This window comes from Pezoporus flaviventris, unplaced genomic scaffold (assembly GCF_033815535.1).
Source record: "Pezoporus flaviventris isolate CSIRO_AGI_PZ_B2104156 unplaced genomic scaffold, CSIRO_AGI_Pfla_v1 ptg000052l, whole genome shotgun sequence".
NCBI lineage: Eukaryota > Metazoa > Chordata > Aves > Psittaciformes > Psittacidae > Pezoporus > Pezoporus flaviventris.
Window position 1 is genome coordinate 1,137,447 of NW_026892600.1, and position 26,722 is coordinate 1,164,168.

At 41.4% G+C, this 26,722-nt stretch overlaps 4 protein-coding genes across 4 annotated transcripts in view; 2 read left to right on the forward strand and 2 right to left on the reverse strand.

Moving 5' to 3' along the window:
- LOC133277187 (cytochrome c oxidase subunit 7C, mitochondrial) overlaps positions 1-26,722 on the reverse strand; it is a 568,656-nt gene that overhangs the window by 528,182 nt on the left and 13,752 nt on the right. The gene's annotated exons all lie outside the window — the stretch shown is intronic.
- Positions 1-26,722, forward strand: part of LOC133277177 (uncharacterized) — a 757,253-nt gene that overhangs the window by 150,551 nt on the left and 579,980 nt on the right. The window lies entirely within an intron of this gene.
- LOC133277186 (uncharacterized) overlaps positions 1-26,722 on the reverse strand; it is a 490,593-nt gene that overhangs the window by 81,523 nt on the left and 382,348 nt on the right. The gene's annotated exons all lie outside the window — the stretch shown is intronic.
- Positions 7,237-18,145, forward strand: LOC133277173 (eukaryotic translation initiation factor 3 subunit B-like). The gene is made up of 2 exons (XM_061468801.1): positions 7,237-7,782; positions 18,092-18,145. The coding sequence occupies exons 1-2, from the start codon at positions 7,237-7,239 to the stop codon at positions 18,143-18,145; spliced, it is 600 nt and encodes a 199-aa protein (XP_061324785.1).

Sequence of the window (26,722 nt, forward strand, 5' to 3'; positions counted from 1 at the left end):
AGAACATGAGTCATAATATTTCTTCAGGTATGTCAAGATATCAAAGCACATTACAGCTTTTTTTAAACAGCTGTGGGTTGAATTTTAGGCATGAGACTGAAAGCTATGCCCTCTAACCCTCTGGTGAGATCACTGTTTGCAAAGTGCTGGGTCCACTCATTCCCCATGCGTCAGCATATTAACCATCAGATCCAAAATTTGAGCACATAACTGAGTTCACCTGATTTCTGCATATTGGGCCAAGAGCTGCACTAGTTCATAGGGATTAATAGAGCTATTAGACATCTGCCTGGCTCCATGGGGAGAGGAGAGATGTCTGGCTGCTACTCACCTGACTCCCAGGATTGCAAGTATTTTCATATATTGATCAAGAAGAAAGGAAGCTGCCCCAAATTTACTGATGGCATTAACCGTGGTAACACTTATACAGATAGATTAAAGCATTGTATAAATTTCTTTTATATTTTCATCTGACTCCATGGGACTATATCCCTGTTTCATTCATTCTCCCGTTACCAGCCAGTCTGTTGGTAGACTTAAAAAATTAGGTAAGTGATGAGGACGCAGAAATAACACTTCGATGATTTTTTTTTTTTCCATTTTCTGAGGACCCCATTTCTCTGTACATGTTTTCTCTTTCCTTTGCTGGTCTCCTTTACAAAATACCAGTTCTGTAGCTTCATGACCACGGGGTTTTCTCTTCTGAAATATTTTTTTTTTTAACCTGCATTCTAAACTGGGAAAAGTGAGTTAATTTAAGGAACTGTTTAAATGAAGACTAGCTTCTTTGAAGTTTAGCAAGCTTCATAAAACATGAAATTGCTATCAATGAAAAGCTGCTTCTGTGATATGTCCTCACTATGACGATACATCCTAAAGCAGGTTTAGTGTCCTATCACAGGAAAGCAATTATTACAGTATGTCTTCAGAAGCTTAAACACAGGACTTTTCAACATACAACTCCTACAAGGAGTTACCTTTTGCATCTTAATCTCTAAATATCTGAATATCTTAATAGCTAAAACTTTTTTAATATCTAAGATTTTTTTTCAATATCCAAAACTTTCTTCTTTATTCTGCCATCATGTGATAAGTATCAACTGGAAGAGCAGAGGCAGAGATAACTATTTCTCCTTTGACATCTGCAATTTGGCAAAGTCGCTGCTCAGTCACCAAAGCTATATAGGCCTTAAAGTAGGTGGGTGAAAGGTATTTTTCCTTCAGTTTTTTCAGCAAGTGTTCTCTACACTGGCTATAGTGGATTCCATACCTTCATAACTTGGGAAGACTAGGTGGTTAACTTCCCATACCCATTTTACTGTAAGGAGAAATTAAGGAGTCATGTGCCACTGCAAGAGTATACCTGTAACGTATGTGATGGAAAGACCTGTAGACCAGTGTGCTGCCCCTGTTAGTGCAAGGTCTTTCATCTTAAAAGCTTTCTGTGTGGAGATCATGATACCTTACTGCAGACTGAAGAGTCTTCTGTGTTTAGACCTAGGGAGCGACCTGAATGTAGTGAATACCTGCCCCTCTTCCTCTCTTATCTTTCCTCTTCAGAACACTTAGGAGTCTTATCACTGATTTGCATGAGTGAAGGGGAAAGTAGGAAATACACAACTGAGCAGATCAGAAGATTGCATTCCTGTACAGCTCACCTGTTTCATGAGTCCCAAAAGAAAAATGTCTCATTCCTAGACAGGGGTTAATCCCTTGGGATGGATGCCAAATGCCTGAGCTCTTGTTAGATTGACGGTTTTATGTTAGGTATCTTCTCTCTGCAGTAAGTCAGTGTTGTGGTTTGACCTGAGCTGGCAACTAAGTACCATGAAACCACTCGGTCAGTCACCTTCTCCCCCCTCAGTGGGATGGGAAGGAGAATCAAGAAGATAAATAAAACCCCTGAGTTGATAACAGTTTCATAATTAAAATAAAATACAATATAATACTAATACTAATACTAGAAAAGTAGTAAAAACGAAAAGGGAAATCACAAGGAAAGAGATATAAAACTAAAAGGGGAAAAACCCCAAACCAAACCAACAAACAGTGATGCACAATGCAACTGTTGATCACCTGCTGACTGATACCTAGCCCGAATTGAGCAGCAATCTGGGCCTTCCGGGTAACTCTCCCCAGTTAATATACTGTGCCTGACATGCTGGGCTATAGAATACCCCTTTGGCTACTTTGGGTCAGCTGTCCTGTGTCTGCCTCTTCCCAGCTTCTTGTGGATCTCCTCACTGCCTCACTGGCAAAGCATGAGATATTGAACAGTCCTTGATTGGGGTAAGCACTACTGAGCAGCAACCAAAACAGGGGTGCGTTATCAACATTGTTACCAGGCTAAAGTTAAAAAACACAGCACTGCACCAGCTACTAGGAAGAAAATTAACCCTATTCTAACTGAAACCAGGACAGTCAGTGTGACAAACTATTCCAGGTAGGACCAGGACAAAACACAGATCAGGCTACTCAATTAGTTTTGACTGAAGTCTAATAGCTAACTTGCTTGAAAACAGTATACTAGATGTATACTGCCTTTATGTGTGTGGACGCAGGACACAGCTATTTTCAGAGAAACCTGATTTCACCCTCCTTCAGCCTTCTCCCACCTTGGTGCTTCAGGCATGTTGATGTGACCGCAGAGAAAGGTACTTCTAGCCTGACAGACAGAAAGATACTTCTAGTCTGTCTGTGCTAAAGCTGCTCAAGCGTCAGAGTCCATCTTAAATACTGGTAACGATTTCATTATTTCCATCACTTCTCTTTTTTTTCTGATGCCCCTGCATATTTTACTTTTTTCTGCTTACTGAATAAGTTCAGTGTCTAAGTCAGATTTAAAATTAGGAGGAATAAAAAAAAAAAAAAAGTTGGTATAAATCTTAGCAGAGTTTAGCAGCTTACAACACCTGCATGTTGCCAGAATTACCATCAGTGTTACAGACATATCTACAGGACTCTGCAAAAGGCTTAGAGCTCTTCACAGTCACTTACGCATTATGGTTCTCATGATGCTTTAGAAATAAAAAGTATCTTTCAATCTCTTGATCAGGACTCCAAAGTTTTTAATGCAGGTTGCTGGAAGACTGCATTGACTTGAAGCTGTAAGTTCTGTGAACCTTAATTTTTAAGTGTACTTCATGCAGAACACCAGAAATTAAATTTTAACTAGTATTTATGAAGAGAGAGTAAATTCAAGACTCAACACTGACATAATTAAGACAGATGAATAGGGTTTTTTGTAGGTCCCTTTGAAACCTGTAAATGAACTTGTCCACTCTTAGAGTATTGCCTTGCTAAAATATATGGCTTTTATTAAAGACAAATTCCGATGCATATACTTTTATCGCCCATAGGTCCACAGAAAGAGATTGATAGATGAAAATATATACTATCTCCATAAAATCCTGCTTTAATAACATTGAACCATTAAATGGAACATTTTTATTAAATCTTTAAATGTGAAGCATTTGTGAAGATCACCCAAGTAAGAACTTATTAAAGGTATTAATACAATGGTTATATTATTGCAATAAACCGAGAGAACTAAAAAATTTGTCCAATTTGTTCTGTATCGAGACTAATGGGCTAAGTTGCTAACACAAGAGTTACAGCAGGATAAATGGTTGTAATCACATGATGCCACTGAAACATTTTTAGTCAATGGAAAGTATATGACACAAATTTTTGCATTTTAGCTTTCTTTTTCTTCTTCTCTGATCAACGCTGTGACACTCGTAACATGTCCTGCACAGTATCAGTTTTGCTCTTTACTCTCTTCCAATTTTACCTGCGATGCATTCACTGCTCAGAGTGCAATGTGGTATGAAATACAGATACTGATTCACCACAGCTTTAGTGGTGACATGTTCTTTTTTCAGAAGAGGTACAGAAGGTAAGGCAATGCAGATGCAGGAGGTGGTGGATCGTTGGTACTGAAGGTGAATTTCCACATAGAGAACCTTGTTCCTCCATTACTGCTTCCACATATCCTCTGCTATGCTGGGCAGGTTTGAGACCCTGAGCTTGGACCTTCCTACAGAAACCAATTTTCTTTGTGCTCTCTGTCGCTCTGATGATGAACACAAAATTGATGTTTCAGTGAACTAAACTTTTGAGTAACATGGTATCTGTCCAGATGTGTCCCTAACTTTTTGTAATAAACTGGATTTTTTTTAAATCCTCTTCAATAGGTCTAAGCAAGACTGAACAGTCATACAGGCATACATATATACTTGTCTTGGAGGTTCTTGGCCCCATTGCCATGATGCTTTTGCCAAATGCTCCAGCTGAGCATTCCTGGGTGTACAACAGGATAACACAGTTTTTCTCTAATGGTCAAAAGCCTTATAGGGTTCCTTGGGCTCACTGGGAAAAAATATGTATGAAATAAGTGTGCTTTCTTAATTTTTTTTTCTTAGCTGCCATGAATTACAGGCAGCAAGGAACCAATCTGGGAGGGATGGTAACTTGGGCTTGCGAAGTATTTCCAGATTTGCATGAACTGAAAGGGTTCAGTGAATCTACTACTTCTCGGGCATTAAATGCAAAAAATAATTTATTTCTCAGGAAAAAAAAAAAAGGCCTGATGTCAAATATGCTACAAGGTAAACACTGAGGTTAACATTTAGGGTTTTTTTTGTTTCTTGCTCCTTTTCTTAAGAACATTCTAGATTGATTAAAACCAAAGGCTGAAAGAAAATTTTCTCCTCTATCTCTAAAAATATTAAAAAAAAAAAGAATCATGGATAATTTGGATTTCTGGTAACTTTGCATCCTGTGAGTCCTAGGATTTTGCCTAGTTTCACATATCTGGTCCAAACAATTTTAAGGAGTCTTGTGTAACTAATGGAGGTCCCAGAAGCCTGCCTGCAGCACTTTGGCATAGCAGCACTATGCAGAGACCCTGAATTTTGAATCACCATGGTGGTGCCTGCTCTCTCTGCAGCACTCTTGACCTGTGCTTGCTGTCCTGACAACCACAAGCTCATGTGTAGGTCTTGGTGGTGGTATCTTCCTCCCAGAACACTTGTGGGCCTCAGGGGTAATCCTCTGTGCCTAGAGAGATGACTTGCTACTGTGGAATGGGAGTAAGAGGAATGGAGAACTCTCTTAATGAGTGACATGTCCTGGTTAGTGTTGGCTGTGGAATGAGAAACCTTTTCTCCTCTCTATTAGAGCTTTCTTTTCTTTTCCTGCACCAGCTGTGTCTTTCCCTCACTCCCATAGCCTGTACCGATTTCAGTCTCAGTGTCCGTTTTGCCCTTGGTAGCTTGTTTGGCATCTGCTTCCAGACTTTTATTTCATGTTTCTTGTTCGATCAGCTTGACTTGGTGTCTGTGGACCTGCATCGTTGGTGTATTACAACCAGAATCTTACACTCCAGGCAAGAGTGTGCTGTTGTTGAAATCCACCTTCTTGAGGCTTGCAACCAGATGTGACCCTGTACAGCAGATTCAGTTACATGTTTTTATCTGTTCCTTCCTGGCCTTCATGCTGTCTTCCTTGGAGAAAGCCAGCCCAAGGCTTGTCCTGCAAATATAGGTTATGGTGAACAGATGGGAACTGTATCACACTTGCTTTCCAACAAATATGTTAAAGGCAGATGTTTTCTTCTATGAATCCACCTTTGATAAAACAAACACACAGTATGACGTATAGAGTAGTCCTGAACGTAGAACATGTTGCTGGGGGAGACAACTATTATATGTCTTCTATGTGCAGTAAAAACATGCAGGTTTTGGTGGTTTTTTTTGTTTGTTTGTTTTTTGGGGGGGGTGGTGGTGTTGTTTCTTGTTGGGGGTTTTTTGTTGTTTTTTCTTTGCTTGTTTTTGCTTTTCTTTCTTTTTTTTCAGTGCATTGCTTACTACAAGTACATTCAGACTGAATTGGGAGGATAAGGGTCAAAGATGACTAGTTAGAATGATTGCGCTGGGGAAAATACAACTTGGTTATCTGAGTAAACGTATTTGTAAAATATCTCAGAGAAAATGAATAAACTTTATCGCTTAAAAATTCTCAAAAACACAAGTGTTTTTGAAACAATATGATGTCCAATCCTGAAAGTTAACATAATTACAAATGGCAACTTATATATTGACTTGGACTTCCAATATTCGGGAGAGAGAGTAAGGGAAAATGCTCAATCTCCAATTCCTTGAGACTGAATATTGTACTAGTACATTATATAAGGTATATTAATATATCAGGCCAGAGCTGTGAGGGAGGTCAGACTTACAGTTCTATTACTGCTCGTTATTTTAGCAGTTACCTACCTCCAGTGACCTCTGTAACAGTCAAACAATATTTCCAGGTATGTCTTTCAAGAGTAGGAACAAAATGATATTTCACTTTCATGCTGCAATGAGAAAAAATGCTAGTAACTGAGTTGTGGTGGTGTCCTGGGTTTAGCAGTAGCAGTAATTTTTTCTCCTTCTTAGTAGCTGGTGCAGCACTGTGTTTTTGACTTTCAGCCTGGGAGCAGCGCTGATAACACCGATGTTTTTAGTTACTGCTCAGATGTTTAGACTGACCAAGTACTTTGTAAGCCTCAGGCTCTGCCAGGAAGGAGGGGAAGCTGGGAGGAAGCAGAGACAGGACACCTGACCGAAACTGACCAAAGAGGTATTCCATACCACAGCATGTCATGGCCGGGATGTAACTAGGAGTTACCAGGAAGGGCACTCTCTCTGCTCAGTCGAGCTCGTTTCGGCAGATGGTATCGTATTCTCTTCCCTTGTTATTTCCTTTATCATTATTATTATTGGTAGTAGCAGCAGTGATTTGTGTTGTACCCTAGTTACTGGACTGCTCTTATCTCAACCGGTGGGAGTTACATTCTTTCAATTCTCCTCCCCATGGGGGGGGGGGGGGGGGGGGAGGGGAGCGGGGAAGGGAAGAAAGAGGGGAGGAGAGAGAAACTGTGTGGCTGGCTTGCTGACAGGGGCTTAAACCACGACAGTTGTTTTTGGCACCCAACATGGGGCACAAAGGGTTGAGATAACGACAGATCTGACCGGATTAATAGTCACTTATCACAATGCTGATTTATTGGCTCTCAAAGTTGTTTCTCTTGATCTCACAGTTTCAGAATGTTGTACCTTACTTAGAGCTGTACGGCCGGTGTTTGCTGTGTTAGTGTTTATCAGGTGTGGGCCTTGGGCTAAGGTTCTTGTCTCACTGTACTCTATGGCAATTACTTGTAATACGGGCGGGCTCCAGCAGCAGGGTGGGATGGACGTGGCTGTGGACTTGTACCTGGCCATCCCGCTGCTCTTCGCTGTCCTGGCCCTCATCCTCACCTCCGTCTTTGTGAGGCCTCAGGGAGCCGAAGAGGTGTGGTCGTGGGAGCTGGTGGCAGCAGAAGCAGCCCGGGAGAGCAGCCCTGGGGACCAAGCAGCGGTGGGAGCGGGGCTGGAGCCTGGCAGGGAGCGGCTGCCGGTGGAGGAGGTCGGGGCTGCTGAGCAGTGGGAGGAGGCTGTGGAGAAGCAGAGTCCCGATGCCAAGCCCAGCCCCGCGGCAGCCGAGAACATCCCCCAGCAGCCTCCCACCGAGCCCCACGAGCCCGAGCCCCAGGAGGATGTGGAAAGCAAGATACCACCTTCGGGAGCCTCAGTTGGGTCCAGCCTCGGGCACCTGGAACAAGTGGAGGATGCAGGAGACCACGCAGCATTTCCCACCAAGGCAGAGGAGGAAGATCTGGACTCAGGAAAAGAGAAGCTGGTGGTGGGAGAGCCGGCAAGCACAGCAGCTGCACCAGCCCCAGTGACAAGTACAGCAGCATCAACTGAGAGTTCTGAAGGTTTTGAATGGCCTTTGAGTAACTTTGGGACCTGCCTACTGATTGTAATGGGGATCAGCATGTTGGCACACATACAGACTGTGTTCTACCCACAACCATTTTGTGTGATCTCGAAATTTAAGCAGAGTCGGGTTTGGGTCTTGTCTAGGGTTAGACTACAATATAGGAGGACCAGGAGATTTTCCCCATGGCTGGACAGTCATGAGTTGCAGGGTGTGTGGGACAGTATGAGCAAGTATCTAGGCCAGTGGGCCCCTCCAGTGCTTTGGAAGCGTTGCAGATGGAAGGCAGCTGTATGGAATCCCCAGTGAGAAGTTGCAGACTGCTGAAGGGGAGGTCGAATTACTTTGAGCCTGGTGGGCCCTTGACACTTAAGGCCATCAGGGCAGAGATGCAACATACAGATGGACTCATGATCGAGGGGTGAACTTAACAATGGACACTATTTCCCAGGTTATTCACAAGTGTGAACACTGCACACAGCCTCTCCTGCCCTGAAAGACTGTTACAAAAGATGGAACGCAACATCATTGACCAAACGGACTCAGCAGGTTTATAGGGATCGGTCCATGCATTAAGGAATGATCTCTTTATCTGTGTGTGTATGTGGATGTATATATGTAAAAGTGATGGTATACTGAAAATGTGGGATCTGAGCATGACGTGAATGGTATGGAATAATGGTTGGATACTGTCCTGGGTTCAGCAATAGCAGTCATTTTTTCTTCTTCTTAGTAGCTGGTGCAGCACTGTGTTTTTGACTTTCAGCCTAGGAACAGCGCTGATAACACCGATGTTTTTAGTTACTGCTCAGATGTTTAGACTGACCAAGGACTTTGTCAGCCTCAGGCTCTGCCAGGGAGGAGGGGAAGCTGGGAGGAAGCAGAGACAGGACACCTGACCCAAACTAGCCAAAGAAGTATTCCATACCACAGCATGTCATGCCCACTATATAAACTGGGGGCAGTTACCCGGAAGGGCTAGTTCAGTGCTGGGTGTGGCCAGTTACTGGTCAGCGGGTGTTGAGGTGTTGTATTTTCTTCCCTTGTTATTTCCTTTATCATTATTATTATTGGTGGCAGCAGTAGTGATTTCTGTTATATCTTAGTTTCTAAATTGTTCTTATCTCAACCCGTGCGAATTTAATTCCCCTTTCGATTCTCCTCCCCATCCCTCTGGGGGGGGTTGGAAGGGAAGAAAGAGTTGGGGGGGGGAAGAGAGAAACTGTGTGGCTGGCTTTCTGACAGGGCTTAAAACATGGCAGTTCGCAAAACACCCATTAATACTGTTTGTCAGCCTTTTAGAGGCTGTAAACCTTATCTCTGTTAGAAATCCCATAGCTATAGAATAGTTCTTGGTGGTGATACACCAAATCTCCTGGTGTACCTACCAATTCATGAGCCATGCATGTCTTATTTTACTGAATTTAATAAAAAAAAGGGAAAAGTTACAAATATTTATGGTCTATAGATGTATTCCTAGGTAAGACACTGCTGTTCTTGATGAGTCATAACAGGACCAGACCAGTGACTTAAAGGAAAAAGGGTACCCAATAGCCAGTTGAGGCCACCAGGGGTTTTCCTGACGCTTCCAGTGTGGGACATTCCTGGGAGAAGGGCTCCATTATCCACTTGCTATTGCCACCCATGGCAAGTTTTCACAGACAGTTGGTGACTTTGTCCTCCCACATTTCTCCTCAATCCTTATAATCTCCATCTTGTAGATGTATGTAATTACTCCTTGTGGAAGGACTAATACTTCTCTGGATCTTATGCATTATCAAACAATATTCACATTTTCTCTACCTGTTTTTATTTGAGGTCCCCTCTTGTGAAGGATCCTAAGAAGACCCTTGTCTACCTAGCATGGCAAGCACTCTGCAGCTGTGGCATGTGGCTGAAACACATCCAAGCTCTTCACCAGAGTAATTTCAGGTGCTGTGTCTGGGGCGTATTCTGTGCCATGAGCCTCCTGCATAACTCTGGACCAAGAGTTCCTCAGTTTTGAGCTCAGAGCTTTGTCCTTGACAATGTTCTGTGTTGGTTTTAGGTTGCAGGGCTCAGTCAGTGTCTGCTCTTCTTCTTCTCAAATTTGCAGACGCTGCTATATAGATGAACTCACTGTGCTGAGCATGACTGACCTCAGCTTCTCCTTGTCAGCACCTTATCTCCTGCCTCTGCTCCCACAGAAGCCCACAGCTTGCCCCACATCTGCCCTCCAACTTAAGACTTGAGCTATGCTACTGCTGATGTCCTACACAGAGGACAATTCTTAGGTCTGATGAATGCTCAGTTCCCTCCCTGTGCTTGTTCCCTCCCTGTGCTTGTTCCCTCCCTGTGCTGAATCAGAAGAGAAAAATCTCTTGCTTTTCTGCTGTGGAGGACTGTGTCCAGGTAAGGATTCCTTCCACAGCAGACCCATCACTACTCCTTGTCTACATTCTTGCAAAAAGGTCACAGACTTAACAGACTTCTTATCTGTGCATGAAACAAACATGGGAATGCCAAAGTGGTGTGATGATCAGAAGCTGGGAATTGGGTGAAATGTCCGCCAAAACCAAGAAAAGTTTGAATACTTAACTCCCCCCTCCTATGACATATACAGAAGCATTCTGGGGAAAGGTGACCTCCAGGCACTCCCAATCTTGCTGTTGTAGCAGAAGGATATCTAGAGTAGACATAGTGGAAGGTCAGCCTGTAGATTTGATGTCTTAACTAGAGTTGGTACCTGAATGTATAAATGCCCAAGCCATATTCCAATGACTGGAAGCAGTTAAGGGATGCTGCATGCAGTTCAATGTCTTCCAATCTGTTTTGCTTTTTAGATTAAGTCCATATCCTAGGACTGTGAAGTAACCAACTTGTAATCCCTTTTCATGTACATATAATGATAGATCTTCAGTACAGACGCTCATGTTGATCTTTGTTGTAGCAGAGTGACACAGTATAAAAAGAGGTCTTCTCAAGCAAAGGTTTTCATGGAATAATAATAAGTGGGACTGGAAACAAAGATGCCCTCATGAGGTCACCTAGTCAATATTCTGCCCCAGTTATACCTAAATGATTCCTGACAGATGTTTGTCTAGCTCTTATTTTTCTTATCCCAGCATGCTTTTATTCTCTGGCTGAACTTATTCTGTTAAGAATCAGGCAGGCACTATCAAGTCCCATAAAAGGTTAAAAGTTCTCTTTGAATAAGAGGCAGTGCATTGTAAGACAAATTATGTACAGCAGAAAAGGGAGAACTTCAGAAGAGAAAAGATCTGAACTAGAAACTGCTGTCATGACTAAAAGGTCTTTAAAATTAAACAGATAAACATTACACCATATACTGAGGTTTTTAAAAATCCTTAATAAAACAAATCCAAAATTAAAAAAAAAAAAATTATACTCCAGATGATGTTAATAATGTGTACCATGTCCTATACAAATCTCACAGGAATTATTAAATGAAACTCTTGGCTGAAAGACACCATACAAATGCACAGTATTACTGCTAGAAAGAACTGTATAGAAAAGTTTTTCGAATTATGTTGTTATAAGTGTTTTAATGAGCACGCTTACTTCTTCGTATCTGACTAGCTTTTGCATTCCTCACAAACACTATGTTTCCCACAAATCCAGAAATCCTTTTCTGGGTGCTGACTGAAGCCTGGGAAACATTTAGATCTACAGCATCCACTGCAAAGCAACACTAGAGCTATGCAGGTTCTCTGGAATTATATATTTTTGTCACAAAATCCCTTGCCTGTGATGCATTAAGGGTCAACCAGAAAGTGCATTGGACTTGCAGAAATTGCAGGCATGCTGCAGAGGGCACTATTTACCAAAAAAAAAAAAAATATGAAGTACATCTCCAATTTTTTATCCCCCAGGTCCACAGATCTGGGAATGCCTGCTCTACGAGTTTTCTCAGGATAATGTATGTCCACTATTTTCTTTTTTTTTTCCACGAAAAACAATATTTACTAAGATGATATTATCTGACACAATATTACATCTGAGACAGGCAGTTTTTATACTTTAAATTTATTCTGGTCTGCAATAAATTGCTGTGAAATGAAATAAAGTCAAGATGTAATCTCACAGAGACTAACATTATACTGTAGCTTTCCACAAAAAAAACCAACACTAATAAAATGAGTGAACAAGATAAGATGGTCAAGATCACTGTTTTAATGTTCTCAGAAAAGATGAGCATATCACAACCTGCATGTACACAAGGTATTTTGAATGTTAATTTAAATGCAGCCATCCTTTCTGGTAACAATCTACATATTGTAAACTCCATTATGGGTGCTACACAATAAACAAATTCAGTAATTTCATGGGAATTAGGAGGGAGGTGGGAAGATAATCAGGTAAGAGAATGTGTTGTAAGACATGGAATTCCCAATATCAGTATATCACAGTATTCTAGTCAGACCCCCGCTGCATATTTTAACACAGTAGGTAGCTTTAAAAATTATTTATGAGACTTGCAGAACACTTAGTATACCAAAGAATGGACAAATCATTTCTGCTCAGTATATACTTACGCTAAATTCTCACTGGTATATCTCACAAGCTTAAGATAAACTTCTTCTTTTTTTGTCTGTCTGAGGAAAGCAATACAAATGTGATAGCAACAAGTGTCGGGCGTTTAGTCGCTCAGCACCAATGCACTTCCCCAGGGCTGGGAAAGTTTCCTCTTTTGGCTCTACAGCTATGCAACACGATGAAAGCTACCCCATTTTGTCAGCAGGAATTTTCCAGCAGCTTTTTGGTGGGGTTTTTTTTGATTGAATTAAAACTGGGGAAACATGCAAACAGATGAGTTTTATGAGTGTTAGTTTGAAAGGAACTCATATCTCCAAATCAGGTTACATTGGTCAGATCTTTAAGTGTTGTTAATAAACTCTGAGAATGAAGTTCTAATGTAGCCTGGAGACTGTAGCAGACTCTCTGTCTTGGTACTCCTGCCTCCAGCTCCGAGGCAACAGCACAAGAGGGACATGGAGCTGTTGGAGTGAGTCCAGAGGAGGCCACAGAGGTGCTGTGAGGGCTGGAGCAGCTCTGCTTTGGAGACAGGCTGAGAGAGCTCGCTGGTTCAACCCAGAGAACAGAAGGCTCCACGGAGACCTTGTTGTGGCCTTTGACTGTATAAAAGTGGGTTATATGAAAGATGGAGACTTATAGCAAGGCCTGTAGTGGCAGGACAAGAGGCAATGGTTTAAACTAAAAGTGGGTAGATTTAGATTTGAGATACGGAAGAAATTTTTAATAGTGAGTTTGGTGAGGCAGTAACACAGGTTGCCCACAGATGCTGCAGCTGCCCCATTCCTGGCAGTGGTCAAGGCCAGGTTGCAAGGGGCCTGGAGCAACCTGGTCTAGTGGAAGGTATCCTGCTGGTTGCAGGGGGTTGGAACTGGATAAGCTTTAAGGTCCCTTCCAACACAAACCAGCCTGTGATTCTGTGATCATATAAATCAGGAAAATCTAAATGTTTACCCAGTCACAAGACATAAACTCCACAACTAATTACCATGCTTCCTCCACAGCTAATTACCATGCTTGCTACAAGTCCTGTAAAACAGCCAAAACCAAACATGTAGTAGATAGCCTCGCCTTGCAGAAGACCATGCCACTTGCTTTAGTTGCTGGCAGTGTGATTGGTTTAACAACCACATCTGGTGAGATCTCCGGAGATGGAGATGGAGCATGCATTTCTTCAAGCAATGCAGTAAGAAGTGCCAGCTATGTAACTTGTGTCATTTGTTGTATTCTGTTAATAGGAGTAATTCAGCAGCTGAGGAAGAGAAGCCAGCACAAAATCATATCCATTTATTACTGGAGCACAATATAAGTTCCTTGTGCCTCACAAAAATTTACTACTTCTTGTTCATCCTTACTCCATCAAACATCTATAACACATGTTCACCATTTTTTCCTTACTTTTTGCTGCATGAAGATAATAAAGCGTTATATAGTTCTCATCATATGAAGATTTCTGATGATTTTAGCAGCGTTAAAACAAGCAAACAAACAAAAAGTCAAACTTGTCTGGGAACTGTGTTGGTTGTTATAAAGGAAAAAAGGTGATTTGCCTCAGATGAGGAAAGGGTTTTCTTTTTGACTGTTGCAGGAAGCAATAAAAACTGATGTACTGACTTGTTAGAGTGAAACATGTCTACATTTAAGAATGCTTTCAGCAGATACTTGTAAGATCATTCTGACAGTAACAATGGCATAACTATGCAAATGGTACAACAGTAAGCGAACTTATTTTTAAGCAGTGGAATAAAAGATACGTAAATGCATAAGAGTGATAAGTAAATCTGTGCACACATGAAAAATACTTTTTTTAGATACTTTAGAAGGATGGCTGCTGTGCAGCTTCCTCCAGGATGAAACCTTTCATGTGAGTTATTTGTCTCATTCTGCCATGAAGGGCACTGTGAGAACAACAGACAGAAAAATGCTTGAGAGATTTCCCTTTGTAACAATACAGCTTCAGTTTTAGTAATGGAGTGCTAACATCTTGGTTTTATTTCTGCTTTAAACTCTGACTCTCTCTAACAATAGGTTGACTTTGTGAGCACCTACAGTACTCAGAAATGAGGACAGAAAGGTATTCATCCTGTATAACCACAGCCTAAGCTGACAGTCAACAATATCTACAGTACCTCCTGTGCTATATGCAGCTGAGATAATTTGGTCAGGGATTTATAACTGACAATGTGTGTATACTATTTCTTTCTGAGGAAATGAACCCATATTTAAGCAGCAGAAATAAACCATTGGTCAGGAATTGAGAGAGGACTTCAGAAGTCATCTAGTCATGCTGCTAAAGCAGGATGCAAGTGCTTGTTCAAGAGCTGTTAAGAGTGGACACAGCAGGTCTGCCAGCTCCTGACCAGTGGACAATAAATGTCCCATGTTAAGTTAGCTGGGGGAATCTTTGCAGAGACTGAACAGTTTTGTTTGTCAAACACGAGCTGGCTTTGTACCCTCTTAATTTTGTTTTGGCAATCTTTGTAAGTAAGGGGTCATGATGATTCTAAATCTTATAAACTTTCATTAAAGATGATTCTAAATCTTATAAACTTACATAAAGTAAGATCCGTGGTATAATCAGAGAAGTGATAACAACTTATTTCCATTCCTTTTGCTAAAGTGAGGGAAGAACAGACTTGCACAGCTCTAGCTCAGCAGCAAAACCCCAGAGGTCCCTGGCTTTGCAAAGGCAGACATCCAGGCCCTTTTATTGTCTCATTCCAGAAGGGTGGTTGGACATGCTCCCAGAATTTACTGCAGGCTGCTAATTGCCTGGAGGAGAAATTCTGTGGGTGAATTTTACATGTAATGACAATTGATCAAGTGATCAAGTCTGGCAGTGATATTGTTGATACATTCTGACATCTAAATTACATACTTCATGCTCAGTCTCTTACCAGCATTTCTCCCTTTACTTTTAAAAAGTGCATTTGCTAATAGCTGACTACTGACACACTCCACTAGATGCTATTGCTTGTGAAGCAGATCTCCTTGTTCTCTAACATGATGAGAAACAGTGAACACTCAAGTGTGAAGCAGAACACCTTCTAACAGTTCTGTTGTGTGCTCTCCATGCAACATGTGCTGCTACAAGCTTTAAGCAGGCTCTTAGCTAAGAACAACCCATTTCTTGATGTAAGATGGAAGACCACCACTGATGAAACACATACAATCCAAGAAAAACAGCAAAACACAGTAGATCAGTGAACTGCACATGGCATGACAGAGTCTTTAGAAAGGTTCAGGGGGAAATTTTATCAGTTAATACAGCTTTACGGGGAGCCAAGGATAAGATTAGATACTCTAAAAGTATGAATACTTTTAGATACTCTAAAAGTACAAAATCATAGTATAGTTAGAGTTGGAAGGGACCTTAAGGTCATGTAGTTCCAAACCCCCCTGCCATGGGCAGGAACACCTTACACTAAACCATGTCGCCCAAGGTTCTGTCCAACCTAGCCTTGAACACCACCAGGGACAGAGCATTCACAACCTCCCTGGGCAACCCATTGTGGTGCCTCACCATCCTAACAGTAAAGAATTTCTTTCTTATATCCAATCTAAACTTCCCCTGCGTAAGTTTTAACCCATTACCCCTTGTCCTATCACTACAGTCTCTAATGAAGAGTCCCTCTCCAGCATCCCTATAGGCCCCCTTCAGATACTGGAAGGCTGCTATGAGGTCTCCACGCAGCCTTCTCTTCTCCAGGCTGAACAGCCACAACTCACCCAGCCTGTCTTCATATAGGAGGTGCTCCAGTCCCCTGATCATCCTCGTGGCCCTCCTCTGGACTTCTTCCAACAGTTCCATGTCCTTCTTATGTTGAGGACACCAGAACTGCACACAATACTCCAGGTGAGGTCTCACGAGAGCAGAGTAGAGGGGCAGGATCACCTCCTTTGACCTGCTGGTCACGCTCCTTTTGATGCAGCCCAGGATACGGTTGGCTTTCTGGGCTGCGAGCACACACTGAAGTCGGCTCATGTTCATTTTCTCATTGACGAGCACCTCCAAGTCCTTCTCCGCAGGGCTGCTCTGAATCTCTTCTCTGCCCAACCTGCCCCTGTGCCTGGGATTGCTCCAACCCAGGTGTAGGACCTTGCACTTGTCATGGTTAAACTTCATCAGGTTGGCATCAGCCCACCTCACAAGTGTGTCAAGGTCCCCCTGGATGGCATTCCTTCCCTCCAGCATATCAACTGAACCACACAGCTCCAGGATTTTGCTAGGCACAGAGGCGAGACTGACTGGTCTGTAGTTCCCTGGATCATCCATTTTCCCCTTCTTGAAAATGTGGGTGATATTACCCTTTTGCCAGTTGTCAGGAACTTAACATATCACATAAACACTGGGCAGCTTCCTGCTCTTCAGGAAATACTGTCTACAGTACTGTGACACCCAAACCATAACTGGGGAAAACATACCATGAGCATACCTTCAAATAACACTTTTTCCCCTGACTGACTATATTTACCATGAGACATAGTTGTCACCTACAACCGGTACGTATAGTTCTTCCAATTTGCTAATTTTCTGGTAGAAGGTATTTGCCTTGCAGTTAACTGGGATGTCACATTCAGTGAGTTTTGCATTTTCTTCCTTCTTATCTGTACTTCAACCACTAGCCTTGATTCAAGTCATCAGTTCTGCCTCAACTCACTCACAACATTTCTCATCAACTACATTTTCCCCATGCATGGAGACCATCTTCCATGGTCCATGGATGACCATGTTCTGCAAACATAACTGTATTGCAATTATTTGGATTTTGAAGAAACACTGCAGATTAAATGTGATTTTATTCTGAAGGTATTCTTCTTTACTTTTCTGACTGAAATGATTCCAGATTCCATTTGGGTGATTATTCAAATTCCAGGAAAGAGAAGTGTAACCTGTATGCATCATTTTTTGATGATCTGTAATTGAATATCTTGATCCCTCATGCTGCCATCTATCTCTGCAATTGTGTTGGGAAAAATACTGTAGGATGGGTCTGTATGAAAATGTTAAATACGACAAATGTGACAGGCTTCTGTGCTCTCCATGGGACTTGCTTGCCTCACTTTATATTAGAGGTTAATTGTTGTTAGAAGCTGCTTTTTGCTTTTGCTGCTCACTGTCTTGCTTATCATCTTACTCTGCTGTGCCCAGGAACATTTTAATTACAGCTATGGCAAAGTGCCTGGGCTGGCAGATGACAAGGCTGTTTCTGTAAAGCTTTATTGGACAGGCTGGAACTCCACTGTGAATTTGAATTGAAGGGACTATGACCTGTGGATGAGTCCATGTGGGAGCAGGACATCCTGAAGCATCTATGGCCATGTATAAGCCCATGCCAGAGAAGGTAAATCCCTGGAGGGACTGCAGCCATGGTTAAGGCCATGTCAGAGCAGGTTTGTTTCTGAAGAGACTGTGGCTGTGGGTAATGCCTGATTGAAACAGGTTTACCCTTAAAGGCATTGTGGCTCATGGAGAAGGCAACATTGTGAGCAGGTGAACCCCAGAGTGACTGTGGCTGTGGATAAGTCTATGCCACATCAGGTATACCCCTGTGGCTAGTAGACAAGTCTCCGCTTGGAGCAGGAACACCCCTAAAAGACTGCAGTCTGTAAATAAGTCAATGCCAGTTCCAGGGAACAAGTTCATTGCAATGTTAAACCTCATAACCTGACTCAAAGGGAGCAGGGCTAGAGACTGCAATGGATATACCTTTCAATTGTTGTAATTCACGATTTGAATTGTGTGTTATAGGTATTACTACAGCAGGAACCTCCTGAACCAATGGAAAACAAGCCTTACAAGTAGCAGTGAAAGAGCAGGAGTGCTCTGAGCCGGCTTTGATGCCCAGTAACAACAAGCAACGCAGCACTGCTTCTGTCCTAAGAGACCCGATGGACTCAAAGTCATGGACTAAATGAACTCAATGGACATTTTGTGGACGTTTAGACATTTTACAGTTACTTCACAGGGTTGGTTCATAGACTAAGGGAATAATATCTGTGTATTGTATCAAAGATTAGGAATGGTGGTTAGTGACAATGTATTGGATAGTGTGGGACCTGAGAATGATATAAATATTATGAAATAAGGGATGGAGAATATGCTGGTTTTGGTTGGAGTAGAGTTAATATTCTTTATAGCAGCTAGCATGAGCTACATTCTGGATTTGAACTGGAAACAGTGCTGTGTGGAAACACAGGGATGTTTTCATTATTGCTGATCAGTGCTCATACAGAGCCATAATCAAGAGAGATGACCCCAACTGACCCTGGATATCCCAGACCGTAGGACATCATGCTCAGCATATAGAGCTGGGGAAGAAGGAGGCAGAGGGAGGATGTTTGGAGTGATGGTGGTGGTCTTCCAAAGTCACAATTATGTGTGATGGAGCCCTGCTGTGCTGGAGATGGCTGAACTGCCTGACCATGGGAAGTGGTGAATGGATTCTTTGTTTTGCTCTGGTTGTGTGTATGGCTTTTTCTTTACCTATTAAGTTGTCTTTATCTTAACCCATGAGTTTTCTCCTTCTCATGATCCTCTGCCCCATTCTGTCATGGTGGGGAGTAAGTGGCTGTGTAGTGCTTAGTTGCTGGCTGGGGTTAAACCATGACACATGCATATGAGCTAATCAGGAAATCCTAAACACTGTGGGCAACCACCTCACAGTGATGCCATGTTTTGCCTTGAAAGTTAACTTCTGCTTGCATGTCCATATATACCAAGTATTTGCTGTAGAAAAGGTCAGGCCAAGCCAAACTCTAAAACAGGCAGAGTAGAGAATGAGAGAGACTAGTAACAACTCAGTGCAATGCCTGGCTGTTAGATTATCTGAAATTCAACCTCATTTTCCTAAGGGAGTCCTTTGGGAATGAACTGGATTCACAGACCAGCTTGTCCTCTCTCAAGGAAGCAGTGATAAACCTTGGCACAGAGGGCTGTAATCCGTATTTCCCATTACTGGCAGGTGTGAAACAAGCTGACATTTCATGAAGTGTTCTGTAATCCTTCTGGGATGAACAAAAACATTCTGTAAGTAGGATAATCCTCACTGGGCCTTGGGGCTCTCTTGTGTGCCAGAAATGAATGGAAAGGAAGAACAGCCCATATCGTTTCTCAACTTTGTAAAAGGTCTTCCATAATTTAGACATCTAGAGCACATCAAGTTTACCTTTACTCAAAGCCCATATCTTCTGAGAATACTGTTTTCTCATCCCAAATCACCCCCATATATTATAAATTAATTCCTAGAGCCAGCTCACAGGATTGGCTCAGGAATCAAATACTTGGGAGGAGAACAGAGGAGAGAGATTTGGGCCAGCTTCCACCAGCTGCCCAGGGACCTGATTTGTGCATCTGTGTTAACTCTAACCTGACAATCACTCTGTGAAATATGGTAATTATTTTGATCTCCCATATAATAGCAGCTTTCAGGATTAGTTTTCTTATTTTAAGGAGGAACAGAACAAACCTATCAATAAGAGGAATATTAACACTTTGTCAGGGTTTCATGGTCAAATGAGAACCAATGCACTACATTCTTGTGCTAGGTTACAATAGCCAGGAAGGAAAAAATTGAATAACCAAGGGGTTGTATCCATGCCTTAGCACCATCTGGTGAAGCAGGCACAATCCTCTCTTCCATACTGTGTCTGTGCTCATCCCTGAATGTCTCTCTCTCATTGAAATTAGCTTCTATTTTTGGTGCAAGCCAACAGAAGAATAATGAAGGATATTGAGACAGATTCAAAATATTAGTTTTCAGCTAAATAGCTCTGTGCAAAATGAGGCATTCCTGAGTTGTCCTAACCAGCCTTCAGTGTACGTCAGTGGAGATAACAAGCAGCACTTGCCATGAGTCATTTCTGACAGGATTCAGGGCTGGATTAAGGAGCCTGATTCAGGAAGACAAAATATAATGAAAAGGGTGTTTAGTCCTTGTGGTCTTGGCAGATGAGCAATACCTATGTGTTGCTGATGGCTTCAATCCACAACTGAACTGCATACGGATTCTGATTATTGCCTCTGAAGATGGTGGAAGAGCAAATGATGCCTTTGTAGATTTTTTTGTTGTCTTATACCAGTGGCTTTCAAGGTGATCTGTGTTGTTCTGCTTCTTTTGGTGGGATGGGACAGGTGTTATGAGCATTTTTACCTTGGCAAAAATGATTTTATGTCAAAATCAGTCATAATTGAAAGGGTTAAAGTATATCCAAAAGCAACATTAAACAGATTGTGCTACATATGTGTCATCTTAATCAAATATATTGTTTGAAGGGTAACCAAATATGGCCACAGTTTTATTTTCACTACATGGTCATTGACTGGAAACCAGTAAACTACGCGCCTCTTGTTAAAATATAAGTGACCTTTCCAAGGCTGAATAGAGTGCTAAGTATATTAACTGAGTCACATTTTCTTATCTGGCATGACAGATGTTTGATTTTGTTGACATTTGCAGGCATGTACAAACAATTATGATTGCAATTGTTTATTCATCAGAGAATGTGAAGTTACCTGATGGTGCATATATACTGGGGAGGTTTTGTGTGATAAATCTTGGCCTTGTTGCTGCTGTCACATATGTTTATCAGCATTTAAAAAGACTTAAGAAGCATTTATTTTCTTCATGGAAAGGTCATTGCTTTCTGACAGATGATGTTTTAGACACTAGTGGTATCTCACGGAAGCCTGAGAGATTTAAGAAATTATTTCCAGGCATTACAGAGAAATCAAGTATTTGCATACAACTACATGAAAATCATCTAATTTAGGGACTCCTGAACTGTATGAGCCTGTCAAGGTTTAAGCCCAGCCAACTCAAAACGATGCAGCCGCTCGCTCACTCCCTCCCAGTCCTCCACCTCGCTCCTGGAGAGATGGGTAGGAGAATCAAAAGAATGTAACTCCCACGGGTTGAGATAAGAACAGTCCAGTAACTAAGGTATAACACAAACCACTACTGCTGCCACCAATAATAATAATGATAAGAGAAACAGCAAGGGGAGAGAATACAACCCCTCAACACCTGCGAACCAATACCCAGCCTGACCGGAGCAGTGAACTAACCCTTCTGGGTAACTGCCCCCAGTTTATATAGTGGGCATGATATGCTGTGGTATGGAATATCTCTTTGGCTAGTTTGGGTCAGGTGTCCTGTCTCTGCTTCCTCCCAGCTTCCCCTCCTCCCTGGCAGAGCCTGAGGCTGACAAAGTCCCTGGTCAGAATAAACATGACTTAGCAACAACTAAAAACATTGGTGTTATCAGCACTGTTCCTAGGCTGAAAGTCAAAAACGCAGCACTGCACCAGCTAAGAAGGAAAAAAATGACTGCTACTGCTGAATCCAGGACAGAGCCTCACGAAATGAAGGACTATTTTGCTCTTTTGGATGCTTTTTGAATAGATGGGTAGTACCTGATAGATGATTTACTGGGAATTTTTTCACTTTTTGCCCTGTTCCCTGGCAGGAGTTCAGAACATCTAATCTTTTTGGCAAATGTTTAAGCATGTATTTCTACTTTTTTCCACTTCTAATACTTATTCTAGCAACACAGCAATGTAAAAACACTGCCTGTTGAGAAAATGAGGTATGGGATAGATTGCAGTCCTTTGCACTTTTATAAAAGACCACTTGAAGTAAGCAAAAAAATGAAGTAAGAATTAGACAATATTTATTCAGATACTGCAGTGCTATGTAAGTAATCATTCTGTGCAAAGAATTAAGTTTTAGGAAAGCTAGGTTTTATGGAAAGCACTACAGAATATGGGGAAGGTTTATGAATGGTTTTAATTTCTTCATGCTCTGCATATTCATTCCCAAGTAACAAAATACTATTTTTCAGTGTAATAGAAAGCAGCTCTAAGCATTTAGATACTTCTGTAAATTCTTCTTCCCTGTACACCACCATATACACATCTGAAAAGGAAGAAAATCAATAACTAGGAAAAAGATGCATCAAATAGAACTAAATAAAGTAGTGGCACAAAAAAATCCAACATGATTTTTCACATAATTTTGGGCTTCACCACTTCTACAAAACTTTTATAGTCCATCTGAAATTTGAAGGAATTTCTTAATTAGCTGGACTTTGAATATATCCAACTGCTATTTTATAGCTTCCCTGGCAAAACTAAACCTACGGCACTTTTTTGCTAAGACTTCTGTGTTGTAGGAGTTTTTTATTTGTTGGGTTTTTGGGGGGGGGGGGGGGTTGGGGCTTTTGTTGGGGGGGAAAAGTGGTATTGATTTTTCTTTTTTTTTTTTTTTAATATGACCGTATTTGCAGACATGGAAATATCTTCTCAAAGGTCTGAAAACACTCAATACAGAAAAACTGAAGTTTCCAAAGTCACTGAAATACTTCTGTTCCAAATGTATGCTTTATGTGACATTAACAGTGTCATCCTGGATAGTTTTAACCACATTTGCCTCACAGCATGACAATGTTACGGAGTTTTGGCTCTTCTTTGGGTTTTGAATGATTTCTAAATTTACCATCTTGTCAAGATAAAAAGAAGCTAAACATGACAGAGGAACCTGTAGAAGATTATGATGCAGAGGGAGGAAACAGTGAATTTTTTGTAACCTGCAAGAGCAACAGAGATATGATGAAGTCAGATGGTGCATTGCCTCCTGAAGTACTTCTGCATTTCAGAAGACTGATAAATCTTAAAGTACCAGCAGTTGAATGGGATTGTCAAATAAGCATCCAATCATCAGCACCAAATTGTGTGTTGATGTTTCATAGGATACTGACTGTTAGAAACAGAGAAAATGTAACTTTCAATGGTGAGTGAAATGATCCTAATTTTTGAGAAGGAAAACATTTGGGGTTAAGGATATGCAACAAAAGGTAGCTTTTTTAATACACAGGCTGAAATATTTCTGAATTATTTGTAATTTAATGACTTCTAATTTTTGGAAGTATGGCTTCCTGACCGCTGCGTTGGTCTGGCGTTCACAAAGAGGGTTGGCAGACTTTCTCTGAAAAATTGCCCTGTCTGAATCACTTGAGAGTGGTTATTCAGAACTGAGTATCTTGGATCACAAACGCTGTAGAAAATAGGAGCCAGAATAAGGACACCCATTGCTGCTGCTTTGTTTTTAAAGTCCTCCTGTAATTATAGATGGCTTAATTCAGTAACAGTTAACAGTACTGTAGATAAGGATCCCAACTTCTGTTTCTCTAGGAAAATAAAAACCATCCTATTCTTTGGCACACAGCTACCAAAACCCATTTTCCCATCCATGTATGTGCTCTGTGTGTATTTTGATGCTAAAGACATGACTCTGGGTGTATTTTGCACACACACTGTTCAGATAAGTACACCCACCACCCCCAAAATCAGACCAATCTACATGGACACCCTGGCTGTGCCAGAACAAACTCACCACTGGTTATTCACGTGAAGGTAGTAAGGAGCAATACCTGGAAAAATTGAAGTCCCAGTTTTAATCTATTTTTCTCAGCTAGCAGGTGGATAAACACCCTTTGATGGGCAGGTTTTCTTAATTTGTTGCAGTCGTGAGCTGTTTTAACCTTGAATTAGTATCTCTCATCCAGCAGTATCCTCCACTGTTTCATCTTTAGTGACATGGTCTGCACTGTTGCTTTTTTCTCTGTCAATAGACTTACCTTGAATTGTCTTCTATTTCTGTTTGGTCACCAATTTTTCAAAGGTCATTGATTTCTCAGGAAGACTAAAGGTTTCATTTAGTAATCTTGCCTGAAAATTGCTAGGGGTGTTTAAGAAATGAATGTTTTCAGTCTCTGATGACATATTGTATTTTCCCCTTCCTATTTCTGAAAAACTTTTTCAAGCGTGCATCTGATAGCAGTGCTGTTTTCAAAAGCGGAACCTGTGGTTATTTTCTCTCCTGCATGACCTGATTTAGTGGGTATCCACAAGGCTACTGGAAAGGTATCTAAATTTAGCTGGAGAAAGAAGCAATACATGGTCACCTCCCAAACAGGGGAGCTTTTGCACGGAATATGAGACCCGGGCTCAGTTTTAAGAGATCTCTCATGGCTGCCCAGGAGTGTGTTTTAATCCACACAGTTTCAGGTACCTCAAGGAGGGCGTGATCTTAGTACCATTCAGCAGATTTACCCAAGTTTTAAAGTATTGTTCAAGTATCTGCTGCATAGGAGGGGCATTTTACTAGGAGAGGAGACCTAGTTTTGTGGTTTAATAAATAAAAAATATTAACTACATACAACCTTATTTAAACAGTCACTGGAGCAAGTGCTGAAAGTCTTCTATCACATACAATTAGGTTGATTATCAATTTATGGGCTTCCTACAATGACTTGAAAACTGAACCACTGGAAACCTTTGGACATGGTCCCTACCTTAGGCACAGTTTGCCCCTTGAGACTACAAGGGAGGAACTTAAAGACCCAAAGAAATGGGAAGGTCTGAGTCCTATCCTTGCGCTTGGCACTGTATCTATGCTGATGCTCTACTTGGCTTTCTTGGGTTTGCACATCCCATACTTAGGGTTGCCTACATAGGAAACCTCAGGAAATTGAATTAACTTTTCTTAAAAAATTTACTATCTAAAGTGCTATTAGTTAAGGTTTTGCTGGCTGGCTTAGCATTAGGGTAACTGGCAAACTGGTTTATGCAAATTGATAGAAGCAGAGAATCACAGAACAGTTTGGGTTGCAAGGGACCTTAAAGCTCATGTAGTTCCAAACTAGATGACACCTTCCACTAGGGACACCTTCCACTAGACTAGGTTGCTCCAAATCTTGTCCAACCTGGCTTTGAACACTGCCAGATTTCAGATGTAAATCAGATATTTCAGATCTAAATCTCAATTGAACTGATATAGGGCTACTATAACTTGAAAGTGTGTCAAACAAAGAATTAAATACAGTTTAAGTAATTTTGCAGTTACACCTTCAGCTTGTTAATTGTCCTGTAGATAAGCTGTTTTATGCTGATACCAGCATAACCTGATACCAGGTGATACGTTATGCTTCTTTTGCCTTATGTACTGGACAGAGGTGCTTAAAGAGTTGCCAGATTGATGGGGCTTGGAGCAACCTGGTCTAGTGGAACATGTCCCTGAATGTGGCAGGGTGTTGGAACTTGATGATCTTTCAGGTCCCTTCCAACCCATACCATGCTGTGATCCTATGAAACTGCTCTTAACAAGTTAAGTGATGCAGTATCTATATCCTTGTGCTGAATACTTCCCCCACTTGTGCTGCCACTTCAGAATATGGGGGTTGCCAGCCTTCCCCCTGCCCTCTCTAAAAAAACCCCAGAGCCCCCACACCTAACTTTGTAAAGCCAGCGCTAGAATACTCTCAGCTGAGCTATAAAAGAGCATTTATAGCTCCTGACAGTGGGTTCAGATAATAGTGAGTTAACAACTTAACTGCTGTTGTTTGACTGGAAACAATTTTCTGCAGTATTGGATTCAGAGGAGAGCAGCACGTCTGGAAAGAAGCAAACAGGGAAGAGAAGTGACAGGAGTGGGTTGAGGGGAGCTGATGCGTGGTTTTGGGGAACAGTGATGTGCATGTTTCCAGAAAAATTTCCAATTAGCTGTCCCTAAATCTGAAATGGCAGTGCTTCAGGCTGTCAGGAAAAAAACCTCCGTGAGACAAGGTCTTCAAGAGATGGATCTTCTTCAGAGAGGCACATCATTTTTAGCTTTCAATTACCTGCATGGCTCATGAACGCACGTAAAAAGAATTGTTTATTCATATTAATGACCCGTATATGCATGTTTACATTTTTTATTCCATCCTGCCAGTTTCAGGCAACAGGCAATAGCTTTGGTTAACTGCAAAATCCTATTTAGTCAAATGTCCATGCTGACTGATGCATCAGGCTAGTGGCTGCCAGGATTTCCTTTCCTCAAGGATGAGATCTTTCTTCTTGTCTTTACAAAACTACCTTTAGTCCAGAATTATGGAGCACTTCTTTCTGCTCCACTTAATCTAAATAACCCTCAAGCAACTCAGAATTCTCATGGTGCAATCAAAATTTTAGCAGGAAGTAACAAAACCTCAGATCATGCTTTTCCCCCTCAGCTCTCTCCTTCCACCGAGTGCCATAATATTCACGTGCACCATTTTTTTATCAGCAAAGTACATTTCCACTTTTTTTTACTTGCTATGGCTTAGTTAGGTTCTCTGCAACACTATATACTGACATTTTTCGAAGAGCTGCATGCTCCACATAGCTAATGGAAAAAGTGGCACAACCATGGAAAAGACCTTAGTATTATTCATGGAATACTGAAAGAGAAAATGGAACATTGGATAACATTAATTCCAGCAAATACTGTTATTTTAAACTCATTTAAATGCAAGTCAAACTTACTGAGCATATCATCCTAGAGAGCAACTAACATTTATCTTC